The sequence below is a fragment of the Mytilus galloprovincialis genome, chromosome 7, assembly GCF_965363235.1.
Source record: "Mytilus galloprovincialis chromosome 7, xbMytGall1.hap1.1, whole genome shotgun sequence".
NCBI lineage: Eukaryota > Metazoa > Mollusca > Bivalvia > Mytilida > Mytilidae > Mytilus > Mytilus galloprovincialis.
The window spans coordinates 9,861,010-9,874,670 of record NC_134844.1 but is presented as its reverse complement, the minus strand read 5'-3'; the positions used below and the strand labels follow the sequence as shown (position 1 = coordinate 9,874,670).

The 13,661-nt window shown below is 30.0% G+C and overlaps 1 protein-coding gene and 2 long non-coding RNA genes across 3 annotated transcripts; all 3 read left to right on the top strand.

The window, feature by feature from the left end:
• Window positions 1-5,609, top strand: LOC143084120 (glutamate receptor U1-like). Its single transcript, XM_076260527.1, has 5 exons — window positions 1-161; window positions 1,452-1,546; window positions 3,989-4,079; window positions 5,402-5,519; window positions 5,557-5,609. Exons 1-5 carry the CDS (start codon window positions 21-23, stop codon window positions 5,607-5,609), a joined length of 498 nt encoding a protein of 165 aa, XP_076116642.1. The 5' UTR covers window positions 1-20.
• Window positions 5,610-5,627: 18 nt separating this feature from the next.
• On the top strand, window positions 5,628-7,933 carry LOC143084387 (uncharacterized). The gene is made up of 3 exons (XR_012981046.1): window positions 5,628-5,729; window positions 6,517-6,734; window positions 7,847-7,933. It is a non-coding gene; the product is annotated as an uncharacterized LOC143084387 (long non-coding RNA).
• Window positions 7,934-10,532: 2,599 nt separating this feature from the next.
• LOC143084386 (uncharacterized) lies at window positions 10,533-13,381 on the top strand. Its single transcript, XR_012981045.1, has 3 exons — window positions 10,533-10,654; window positions 11,776-11,940; window positions 12,638-13,381. It is a non-coding gene; the product is annotated as an uncharacterized LOC143084386 (long non-coding RNA).
• Window positions 13,382-13,661: the final 280 nt, after the last annotated feature.

The window sequence follows — 13,661 nt, the reverse complement described above, 5'->3', positions numbered from 1 at the left end:
CTGATTGTAAATGGTTTCCAATGTATACGCTTATGTGGCATCGGGACCAGCGTGGATTATCAGATATAAAGATTAACGGAAGTGTATTGACGGACAAAGACATATTTCCTAATGCAAGATTTGGTTTTAATAATAGAAAGTTTTTGGTCAGCACAATACCTGTAAGTAATATATTAGATTGTAGATGTCCCTTTTTAAAGGTTCAGTGTTAAAATCTTGTTACAGACAGTTCGTGGTTCTGTTGTGCTGTTTTCGTGTTCTGTCTTGTGTTGTTTTGCGTGTTCGTTGTTATTACATGGTTAGCATGTCCAAATGTACTATTGTATTGTAATTTGTTTAATTTTCTGTCCTGAATGTTCTTGCATTTATTGTACAGAAGTCCTGTCATGTAAAGTTGTCATTTTAGTAATTTAGTAATTCACATTGCAATAAAAGCACGAGGTTTGGCTGGACACAAAACCAGGTTCACCTACCATTATTTTCTTAATATGTCCTGTACTAAGTCAGAAAAATTGCAGTTGTCATCTTATAGTTCGTGTTTGTGTGTTGCATTTTCTTTTTTTTTTTTTTTTTTTTTTGGTTTTGTGTGTTCAAACTTATTAGCGACATGTTTTCCTGGCGTGTGCTTTTGTTGCACTTCAGTGTTTATGTGTTTTCTTTGTTTTCCTCTTATAATTGATGTGTTTCCCGCGGTTTTAGTTTGGAACCCGGATTTGTTTTCTCTTAATCGATTTTTGAATTTTGAACAGCGGTTTACTACTGCTGCTTTCATTTAAAGTGACTATGCAATGGTAAATGTAGCATGTAATTAATGATATAGACCGGTCATTTTAATTCATACGGGGTAACAAGCATACAATATGCCGAAGAATATTAGGTACACACTATTGAAATGTGACGTGTCTTCTAAATATTGGTACATTTTATCAAATACTTATAATTTCAATCTTTCAGTAACACTTAAAAGAGTTTTTATCATATAAGCAAAGGAATAACTTTCATATAAAAAATAAAAATAAAACCACCTGTCCTTCAAACTACCGGTACATGTTCTACGAATTAGCAATATTCCATAGTATTTCCTGTTATTGCTATCTTTCTGGAGCTCTATCTCTGGTATTTCATGGTATTGTAGTATAATCATATTTCATATTGTTTTTTGTATATCATTGTTAATTTATTTTGTATATAAATAATGTATGTTTTAGTGATTAAGTAAAGTCTACGTCTACGTTATTGAAAAATTAAAACTTACTCTTTTACATGAACCATTTAACTTTGATGCTTTGAAGTAACGTTTTCCCGAATATCATTTATTACATTATTTTAAATTAAACAATAAAATTTGGCACACGGAGTGCGTAGTGATTTATTTAAATGTCATTTTAATTACTGTTAATTAAAGTTTAAATGTATGAGTATTACATATGTATATTTTTTCTTTATTTAAGTCATATCCATTTGTAATATTTGATAACACAACAAAAACATACACGGGAATAACCATGAAGCTTTTGAAACACCTGTCAGAAGGTCTCAACTTCACGTAAGTAAATTTTATATTTTGCCAGCTTGAAATTAAAACCTATAAGATGTTATAAACAAAATTATGTCGACATGTTATCTTTACACGATCTTAAAAAAAACCAAAGGAGCTTCATTTTAAAACTGAACTTTATTCATAATCATTATATATATTCTACATCTGCATCTGCAGGTTACATGCTCGTTTTCATTCAGAAAAAAAAACCTAAGGGTAAAGAAGGATGACATATGTCATCACTGTAAATTATCGGTCCGCAGTAAAGCCTTTTCTAAAGAGGGTTTATGAGACTTTAAAAGAGAGCCATGTTCGTTCGGAATGGTGACATTAAACTCGAGTCCTCATGTCGGGATATTGACATGATTTCTGAAACCTTTCGAAAAGTGTTATAACATAACATAACATTAATGAACAAATGTGTTTAATATTGTTACATTGGCACCAATATGGAGCTACATAAATGTATAAATGAAAATATGCAAAGTGGCAATCTAAAATTGCTCGTCTTTACTCGAAACTGGGTTAAAATTCCAATTTCAACTTACGCATAGTTAATGTAACCCAAGACTGAAATGTCAATTAATACATTTTCGAAGAATTTAATGCAAAGACTTCATGAGTAGTCTTGCAAAATGCATTATCTTGACTACTGTTAAAATATACGTATCGACAGGTTGTGGGAATTTGAGTACCTGAAAAACAAGGATGGCTATTTATGTTATAGAATGTATAAGAACTTTAGTGAAAACGTTTAGTACGATGATGAAATTATAACTTTTTCTCATGGAACATCAGCTGTCCAGTTCATGTTCACCAACCTGCTTCATTTTTCTCATATTTGATCCAAAAACTTACTAAAACGTATATCCAAATTTCAATAGCAATGAATGCGCACGGACGCAATAATATGAATTCAAATTTCGTGTATATTTCTATGAAAACGTCTTCTAACTTTCGTATCGAGATAACCTTCGAAGACTGCAGACAGTCAAACAGTCAAAAACTCGATATAAACAAAAATAGAAATAGATAGTTACCGATACAATAGTCTAGGTCTGTTTGATGTCATATTGTAGGTTACACAGTATCTTTATCATCGTTTTTATCGGTATGAGAACGATTTTTTATAGATCGAATTAGGCAACCAAATAGTTCATCCTTGTTTCACTTTCAATGCTGAAAATCATTTCCTTTCAATAGCTGTATACATGCGTAACCAATCTCAAGCTAAGGGAATAAATTGTAGGTCACATAAATATGGATTCAATGAGATTGATTAATCACTTGTTAGTGACGTTTCGGAGTTTATTTTGACACAATTGGCTTCTAAAAGTGAATTATTATAATTGCACAATATCACTTTGATTAATGGTTGAACATAAACAATCATTTTTAACTATTCTATGTCTTGTACGAAGCTAATGTCCCTTTAGAAATACTTCTGTTTTTCAATGAAAAAAAAAAGTTTTATTTAGAACGTATCTTCATTAGGAGCTTCATAAATAACAAAACCGTTAAATAAATATTAAGTATATATAATGTGTTACGCAATTTCTGCAAGTATAGTCAAACTTAAACTGTTTTAACAAAAAAATGAACTTTAAAGTAAAAACAAAATGAAAAGTCTAAAAAACAAACCGGACAAAACCACACAAAAGACTTTACCAACCACCCGAACGTACGCGAACGAACGAACGAACGAACGAACGAACGAACGAATATATACAAAGTCATATTCCTGACCTGGTACTCGGTTTTTATAGCTATCAAAATCTTACATGTATATTGCCCTCGTCTTTGTATTCATGACAGAGAATTTAGTAAAGTTTTTATTATTTGTGATTGAAAAATCACGGATATAATGGTTGTCTAGAAATATACAGATTACGTTAATTAAGATCGAAATCTTCAATAGAGATTTGATTGTCTATGATAAATTCAGAGAACACGCATTTTCCAGAAATAGAACCCTGAAAACAATTATTCAAAGGAACCTATAAATAAACTTCTGTTAGGCAAAATGTGACACAAACACCAATATATCATAGTATTACTATCTTTTTCATACTATGGAATTGTTATCAAGAGTGCGTTTTGTCTACATAAGACTCGTCAGTGACGCTCAGATCAAAATAGTTATATAAAGCCATTGTTGAAGAGCATTTAGGACCCAAAATTCCAAAGTCGTGCGAAATACGGCTTAGGTTATCTATGACTGGGATAAGTTTTGTAGACAGGACATTTTTAAAAATGATAAAATAGAAATCTTAGTTTTAAATTCAAAACGGCATCTGATCTGTTTTGCATTTAAACAACTTTTCTAGAATAAATTAAATTCCACTTTGACATATGATTTAATTTGAAATGCGTAAGTATCTTTTAATTGTTTTATTGAATGTTCTAAGTTTATATTAATAGTGCATGCGTATCCATTTATATAACCAGATATGATCTAATAGGACCACCGGATGGTAACTGGGGAGCAGAACTAGATAATGGTTATTGGAATGGTATGGTGGGACAACTTCAACGAAAAGTGAGTATGGATTAATCTGTAGTTGATATATGAATTGTATGTATTGCTTTCAACTCAAAACACTACTTTGCCCAATACTGTATCTGTATGAATCAAGATGGCAGTGTTAATATATGAGCTAGTAACCCTACAATTAACTTTAACAAACTTGCTTTCAACAGTATAAGGGACGACATCAAAAGATCGATGGAGGATAAAGAACTTAAATCAAATAGTTTGGGGGTGGGGGGGGGGGGGTTAAAATTCAGCAAGTTTTGTATATCTAAAATCGATTTTTACATATATCCCTATTGGTAAATCAATTTTTCCCAAATTAAGTTAACAGGGGGGGGGGGGGTTGTGGGGGTCAGTGAAAAACTATGTGAATTAAGTTTATTATCCTACATTGAACTTATGATGTCGTCCCTAAAGGAAACAGTTATTCGACAAAATAATTTGCAACTGCTTTGTTAACATTATGGATTTTATATTTGTATGGGGTTTTTTTTATCTACTGCCAGTGAATTAATTTTTTGTGTTTGTTTGTTTATCTGGGTATTAATTAGATTTAATTCTATAAATTAAAAATACTTTTATATTCCATCTAATTGACATTTGTCATGGACTTCAGCGGATATTACGTTTAAAGATATGTTTTGAAAGCGTTAAATAATATCGTTCATCAAAACTGAATCATTATTTCGGACTTTGTTCACTTAGTTACAAAACCAATTGACGGTTGACTACAATAACTTATAGAAATAGAGTTTTTTTTTTATTGAAACGATTTCATTGACTAAACATTGATATTTGCAATGCAATAAACAAAGAAACATGACAATGCAATTTATAACATAAACACCGGATACATTTACAACAGTAACATGCATTGGCGTGTTGATAAAATTATTGAATCTGTGAGATTAAAATAACAAACACTCTTTTATTTAAATTTTTCTTTAATGTGATAAAAAAAATTAAAATATGACATCAGTGCATCAACATGATCAAGTGAGCGGGCAGTCTAAAACCAACAAAATAGAGTATTTTTGGAGATTTATGTAATCAAACAAATGCATTGCATATGATAATATAAAGCTTAATCACAACGCTTAAACAAAGAAAATTGTTGCTGAACAAATGTTTCATACAGAATTTACAATACTAATATTGTTTAGAAATTTTCTAATTGGTACACTAGGCTGAATTTTTAGCTCTTATCAAAATTAGTTGCATTCAATAAGATATCAGTTGCATCCCATAAAATATCAGTTGCATCCAATAAGAAATCAGTTTAATCCTAAGAAATATCAGTTGAATCGTCTTCTTGTTTCGTTTTACAGGAAGTTGACATGGTAGCCACCGCTCTCACTGTTCAATCACAAAGGGAAATGGTGATGGATTTTACCCATCCTTATTACTATGAATTCTCGTCAATTTTAGTGAAGAAATCCGATCCAAGTGAAACACGATGGACTAAACTACTTGATCCCTTTAGTTCAACAGTTTTCTTATTTGTTGGGATTTCGGTGCCAGCTTGTTCCTTTTTAATCTTTTTCTTTGAAGAGTACAACCCATTCTACGGCAAAGTCATACAGAGAAGAAAAACCAGAGGCCTACACCACTTCTCCGATTCATTTTATTATATGTATGGGGCACTTTTAACACATGGTAAGAGAAATATCACAATGTATTTAAAGATATTTTCAGAATCAAAAGTCTTGAACATAATTTCTTTATTGTTCGTGTTTATTTGTCACGTTTGTTATAATTTCAAAATTGTGTAATTAAACATCTTGTTATATAAAGTTTACATTTTTATGTATAGAAAACTGCAGATTTTGATACATTACTGAAAAGAACGCTAATATTTCAATTATTCTACTTCAGAAATCAAAAAGATCTCTTATCCTAATCATGTTGTTGAAAGATGTTATATATAGCTTAGTCAAAAGTTCCTTCTTATGACCAAATCGTAAATGCAGTATGTAAAGGCAACAATTTCATACCTGTTTTTAATGGTCATAAATGGATTGAGGGAAAACAAATCCGGGTAAACTAATCAACTATAAGACGGAAAATAAGGAACAACAGGAACACTGAATTGCAACAAAATCAAACGCCAATACACATAGAAACAAACATCAAACAACAAACTAACAACTGCCACATTCCTGACTTGATACAGGATATTTAATAAAAATTATAACTGACAATCAACGTAGAAACAAATCAGGATGATGCCAGTTGGTTATAGCAAAATAGGCACACCACCGTGAACTTTTAGTGAAATATTATACGGTGTATGTATATAACAAATTAAGAGGTAGAGAAACCTGGAAATTGTATATGTAAATTAATAGTGATATTCGAATTATAAATCATTTGAAATTTGTGAACGCATTACTTTTCATAAAACAGAAAATTCCAATATCTATTCAAACATGTTATTTTTAAGGAGGTAAGCACGTCCCTGCCTCGTCATCAGGAAGAACATTTCTTAGCTGCTGGTGGATATTTTGCATAATAATAGTAGCGACATATACCAGCAATTTTGTCGCCTTTTTGACTATTACTAAAGAGACGCTCCCGTTCGAAGGCATTCAGGGACTAGTAGGACAAAACGTATTTAAATGGGGAACGATTGGTGGATCGGTGTATGAAACTATATTTAAGGTAAACAAACCAACTGTCTGTTATCGGAGACATGTATATAACATTCTTCAATCGATATCATTTTTAATTTGTTTATTTTATCATGATCGCCTGATTAATATACATGTATAATAATTAAACATTCATTTATGGTTTGTCTAATGAACACCACATCCAAGTCTAACTTACCTTCATTTTTATCAAATTCGCATATAATAGTTATAATATATATAATAATTAAACCAAGCAAGTACAAATTTGAAGAGCATTGAGTACGCAAAATTCCAAAAGGTTGTGCCAAAAACGGCTAAGGTTATCTCTTGTATTCCTGGGATAAAAAAATCCTTAGTTTTTCGAAAATTTCAAGTTTTGACACAGGAAATTTATAAAAAAAATGATCATATAATTGATATTCATGTCAACACCGAAGTGCCTACTTCTGAGCTGGTGATACCCTCGGGTAGCATATTAATTGAAAAAAACCCACTTCACTGTAAAGGGCAGGAGCCGAATGGAAGATTCAAAACTTTGTTGGCGGTATTTTCAAGGCATACTTTTGGTTAATGTCCGGTCTTCCTAAACAAGCATGTTAGGAACGTTAATGTAGATATGCATATGATTTGATTGGCTTATGTAAAGTCCTCTAAATACTACTTTTTCTTAACAAAAAAAGAAGGTTTATCGGAAGGCAACAAGACCTTGTTGATAAACTTCACAAATAATACACGATGGTATTGAAGTATAGATTTTGGGTACTGACGTTGTTTATCATCTTAATAACGTTTTATAGTATAACGTATTCTTCTTCAAGTATATTACTTTTAATGTTTATATAAAAAAAAAGGAGAGGCGGTATTATTTCAAATGAGACAACAATTAAATTCATAACTTTGTACTGAAAACAACATGTCGTCAATTTGTTTTTAATAGGGTCAATAAGCCGATCGACCAATTGTAAGATAAAAAGATTTGTTTTTAACTGGTATCAAATTATAAATATGGTATGTACATATGTAACGTCATTTATTAAAGATTGAAAATTTAGCTTCTATAAATCCTACTCCGACATTGTATTCAATAGTAAATAGTGTTAGAATTTCTACGGTAAAGTACATTTTTGGTTTTATTTTTAGAATTCGGTACTGGCGGAGCGAAGATCATTTTGGAACGGCATCGTTAGATCTAATATCACTGATCCAAATGTTCTAAGCAGTGATTATAATGAACAAATACTAAAGGTTTTAGAGGGGGAGTATGCGTTTGTATGGGACAACATACCAATGGAAATATCTGTAGCAAAAAGCTGTGAACTATCAATCATCTCCACTGATATATTTTCAACATATGCACTTGGTTTACCTAACAACTCACCATTTCAGAAAGTGTTTTCCGATGGGTAACTCCTAAATCTAGAGAAATTGATGGACATCTCATTCATTTCTATTAGTTGTTAGATTGTCCGTTTATGAGTTAAAAATACAAAAAAAAAGACGAGCTTCAAACTTCCCAGCCAAAGTTAATCTTATGTTATGTTTATAACAATTTAGTCGTATAACCTTTGAATTTGAAATATCTGATTCTGAGCGTTCTTGGCGAAAATATACTGCAGAGCTCCCCGAACCTGTAAATCTATAAAAAAAAAACTAATATCTATCTGAGACGAAATAGTCGGAATGTATTCTGCAAATTTTGATTTCTTTTTATGTCAGTTCATGATCATCATGACCAAAAGGCAACTGCTAAATATTGACCTCATACAAAGGCTATATTTGTTATATTATTAATTTCCGACCATGTTTGTATCAAAATCGTCATTTAGGTTCGTTGGAACTTTATAGATATTACATTGTCTCCTTGACAATAACAACATATTAGTTGTTATTTCATTTACTTTTTTTTTTGACATCTTATGTCTTTGAATATTTTTTTTTCGTCAAATAATCGATCACAGATACCATTTGTTTCAAAGCGTTAAACAATATCCTGAAATTCATTACATGACGTCACAAAGTATATCGGTTTTTAGATATTCTAAAAAAAACCGTGCAATATGCTTTTTGCCGGTCAATATGCTTTTTGCTACCCGCCGTTTTCTCTCTACCTTCGAAAATATAGTTTAACATGTGACTATCTCTAAACGAATCAAATTTGTTAAAATATACGAATTAATAATATATATGTGGTATGATTGCCAGCGAGACATCTCTCCACCATATATCAAATAACATAGAAGTTGACAAAAAATGTATGGACCTTAACAATGAGGAAATTCCACATGACACAGTCCTGTCGAAATTACTGATATGTATACATTTTAAAGGAGATTTCACCAACTTTCTGATATATACATTTATAAAAAAATGAACTTGGTGTATAAATTTTGAATACGTTTTGATAAAATCATACTTACTATAATGTGGTTATAGTCATAAAAAGTATATTGTATGTGTTTGAGTTGCTTTCTTTTTTTCAGATGTCAAAACACATTCACACTACAGAAGGTACTGAAACTGTAGATAAAGACATAAAGAACTACATTGCCATAATAAAAGAGAAAATACCAGAGCTTTCCAGTAAAAAAAAGACTCATCTGTGTATGCACTTGGTTAGTTGAGATAGTATCTATAAATTAATAAAAGTAACTTAGTTGTCCTCAGTGAACAATATTCATTGGGATATGATGGATGGGAAAAAAAAATTGTAATTGTAATTTTGCCTCATGAATGAAAAGTTTTATTGAGTAATGCAATTGCTTAAGGAATAACATGTGATGTGCAGTTAGCCAATCAGAATTACATATTATAGTGAAACATACATCTAATGTAATTATTATATTATGTAATTAGACTCTATGTTAAAATTAATACAATTTAATACAGTGTATCATTTAATATCTGTAGATTGATGATATTAAAGAACATGGATGTTTATTGGAATACTCTGAAGATGCATTCGAAAAAAACCATGGGCTCATTAGATCAGAAATATTTATACAAAATCAGTTGGCAAAAAGTAGAGATACAGCAGCACAATTCTAATATGAAACCTGTTTTAAAATGAAGATTAAAATGTGTTTCATGTCTCATTTTTAGGTATCATCCAAGTCAAATTTCAAGTTTTCATTACATTAGTAAGTTAATGCTTTGGTTTTGCTATGAATTAGACAGTTAAAAAATTTCAACCAATTTTTACATGAACCACAAAAATATGATTTGCCGACTTTTTGAAATGTTCTGGATCCACTACTGGTTTGTAAGTCAATTAGTCCAGTTTTTACAGCAATAAATTTCTTTAAAAATTGGTCTAATCGTGTATCAATTATTATGAACTATCAGAATTATCTCATTTAAGCAAATGACAGTTTTAGTAAACAGCTGAATGAATACAGTTGAACTAAGCTGTATAGAATCAAGTGATTAACAAATTAAGAAAAGTATATGTAAGAATTCTTGTCATAGTAGGTTATATAGTAATGGTTTACTGATATAAGAGGTCGCTAACATGACTATACCAAAATTGCATCTATTTTGACAGTTTTTTCCACCTAAATGTCTTTTTAAGATTCAGACGAAAATTTCCTTTCTTGGTTTGTTTTGTAGGGAAGACCTTTTTAATTTTATAGGTTCATCAATATGATTTTTAATCGGTATTTTTTCATAGGAAAATGGACTTGATTGGACCTCCGAACTATTCATGATTCATTAAAAATCAAATAACAAATGTTTTATTTTATTTTTTCATATATTAAGTAGAACCATATTAATAAGGTGTCTTTGTAAGAATTGTTGAATTGTTAAATATATTTTTATTTAAGGATTCAAGCCAGTCAACAAGTCCAAAGTTTTGGAAGGGTTAATATTGTGGAGAAATTTATGGGAAAAGGGAACGAGACAAAAGGGAAATTCACCCTATCAAAACTTGAAAAGAAAGACAATCTATAGGTAAATATACTGCAGCTGTGCTATTTGAGCAGTCAAATTGCATTGACTGTATATTCATATGTCATATACAGTCCATGACAGTATATCACCTTGTTTATGACGTTGACAATGGGTTTCCGTAGAGTTTTATTTATGACGTCAATAAAGCATACAGGTTCGCGGAAATTTAACGTCGTCCGCTTCAAATTAAGAAATGACGTTTTTTACCCAAAATACTTCATTCAGAACATTTTTAAGAGTTGCAGTATATAAAGAATAACCATACATTGTCTTGAAATATCAATTTGTTATTTGTACTCGGCTCGAAACAGGTAGAAATGCTTGGCACAGCCTCGCTTTCTACCTGTTTCTAAGCCTTGTACAAATAACATTGATATTTTGAGACAATGTATGGTTATTCTATATATTTATAGTTGTATGATGAAATCACTATTAAAATGGTTTGATAGTCATAAAAGTTAAAATGTCAAAAAATCCTTACAGTGTCAATATGAAGAATAGAAGATCGAGGCTTGTCAGATTTACATCAAACTGAAATACACTCATTTTCTCAAAATATTTTTGAACATAATTGGTTCCTGATCAACATAAAATGTAACTCTGCCATTCCACTTTACACAGAAAATTGAAAGTAAAGAAATGTGTTCGAACTTCATTATTCATTTATTTGAGGAGTGACTGTAACATTTGTTTCTGTCTAAGGAGAAATAACATCAAAAATGTGTTGCAAACTGATTAACCCTTGTAGTGAGTTATGTTACAGTATGCATCAAATTTTTTTTTATAATTGTAGTTGGAAAAAATATTACAGTCTTTTCCCATAATTAAATTCTAAATTCAATTTTAAACCATAGAAAAAACGTTATTGACAGGACTAAATTACATGTCTATTTGATAAGAAAACAACAACAGCCAATCAAAAGATGTTAGATGTCAATTATTTAGAGGCTTATTTTTTATGCATTTTAGTGCAATAGAACACAGAATAGTTCACAGACAATTTCTTACAATACTGTTTTTTTAAATAATCAGCACATTATATAATCTATAGATATACACATTTAATTCAGTATGAAATGGAGTTTTAAATTATTGAGTTGCATTAAACAATATATTTTCAGAAACTAAGTGACCTTCAAATTCTGCAAGCCTTTGTCAACTGTGGTCTTTCGATATCATCTTATAATGAGCAGTGTACTGTCACACAATTCTTTGGTAATGCATTAACCAAAAGTGGAGAAAGAGCAACCCTTGGAGGATATGTTTTGTATCTTGAGGAAGAAGAGGTATATTAGTTTGTAAAACAAATAAACTCATTGTTTTCATAGGATTGTGAAGATTTTTTTCTCATCTTAACAAAACAACGAATGCCCTTGTTATTTTATGCAAACTTTAATAATTGATAATTCATGAGTATTTAGTGTGTATTTTGAAAAAGTGTTTAAACTGAAAGTTTGATATTATTCCTAAGTTGTAGACAGATCTTATACAATTACTGTCTGTTAATGAGGTAAATATTTCTTATTGACTTTTGAAAAACTGATATTCACTGAAACCACATATTTACTGAAACAAAAGACAGTAATTGTTTTATGGAACAATTTTTTTCAATGGATAAAAGTTACGGTCAAATCCACATTTGACCATGAGTTGTTACTAAGGATAGACCTTTTCTTTTAATCATTGGATCATCAAATGTCAAATAAAATTGAGAATTGAAATGGGGAATGTGTCAAAGAGACAACAACCCGACCACAGAACAGACAACAATAGAAATAAGCTTATATTGCTATGCAAAAAATAATAATTGCACCATAACATTATACTTTTCTTTATTTATTTTTTTTTTAAAGTATATAAACATTCTTGGTCCAGAATTATGACATTTCATAATTTATATTATATTTTCACTTAACTAAATCAAATTTATATTAGCCTTACAACACTTGATTACTTGTTTAAAACATATTTGAACGTTTACAGGAAAAAAATGGGAGAATTAAACAGCTAGCTAACATAAAAAGTGGAAAATTGTGTATTGAGATTGCTGTAATTGTAACAAGCAGGCCTGTGATATACAGATGTCAGAATATAGAAGCTGTCATGTTTAGTGCGGAGGAAATTATAGTTCCACTGAAAAACTTAATACAAAATGTGCATCTAATTCATGATTGTATAGGAGGTTTTTGCCCTATAAAAGAAACAAAACAAATTGTCAAAGTAGAACAAGAGATGATAGAGAAAACTATCAAACATTTGCAGCATAACGTTAATCATGATGTTTATTTGATAAATAAATTTAGATTAACTCATTTGAAGGACAAATATATTGTATAGTTAACAACCAAAATTTGATTTTGTATTTTTGTTAACTTAAGGAGGGTCGTGAGTTAAAAAAAAATCAGCAAATATTTAAACATTTTTTTTTCATAACAAATTTTATTCATTACACTATTATTTATAACATTATGATATGGTTAAAAAATGATATTTATTATTTTTTTTGTAAATGATTTAATTAATTATAAGCTCCAACAAAGATACGGTTATGGGAGTAACATTCAAGAGAACTTTTTTCAAAAAAGAAAAAGGTTTATTCAGATTAAAAGCACTTTATGTGTATATAAAAAAGAGGGAAATTAAGGGTTTTAATATTTTACCTGTCAACTCACAATTTTGCTTAAAGTATTGTTATCTATATTTTGATTATAGAAAGAAAACTTTAAAATGAGGAAATTAAAATGATGATTAAAAATTGCTGTACTGGCATAACATAGTACAGGTACTTGTTCTGTTTTACCCATAAAATGTGTCTATGTAATTATTAGGAATGAAAAATCTGATCAACAATTATGTTGCTTCATTCTTATAATTCATAACACTTTATGCTTTCCTTTGTCAATTGAGAATGGTTCTTAATACCTGTAATTAATAGTCAAAACATGATGAGATTTTTAAGGGATATATTAGTGATTGAACTAATTTCTGTAAAAATTAATAACTGCTG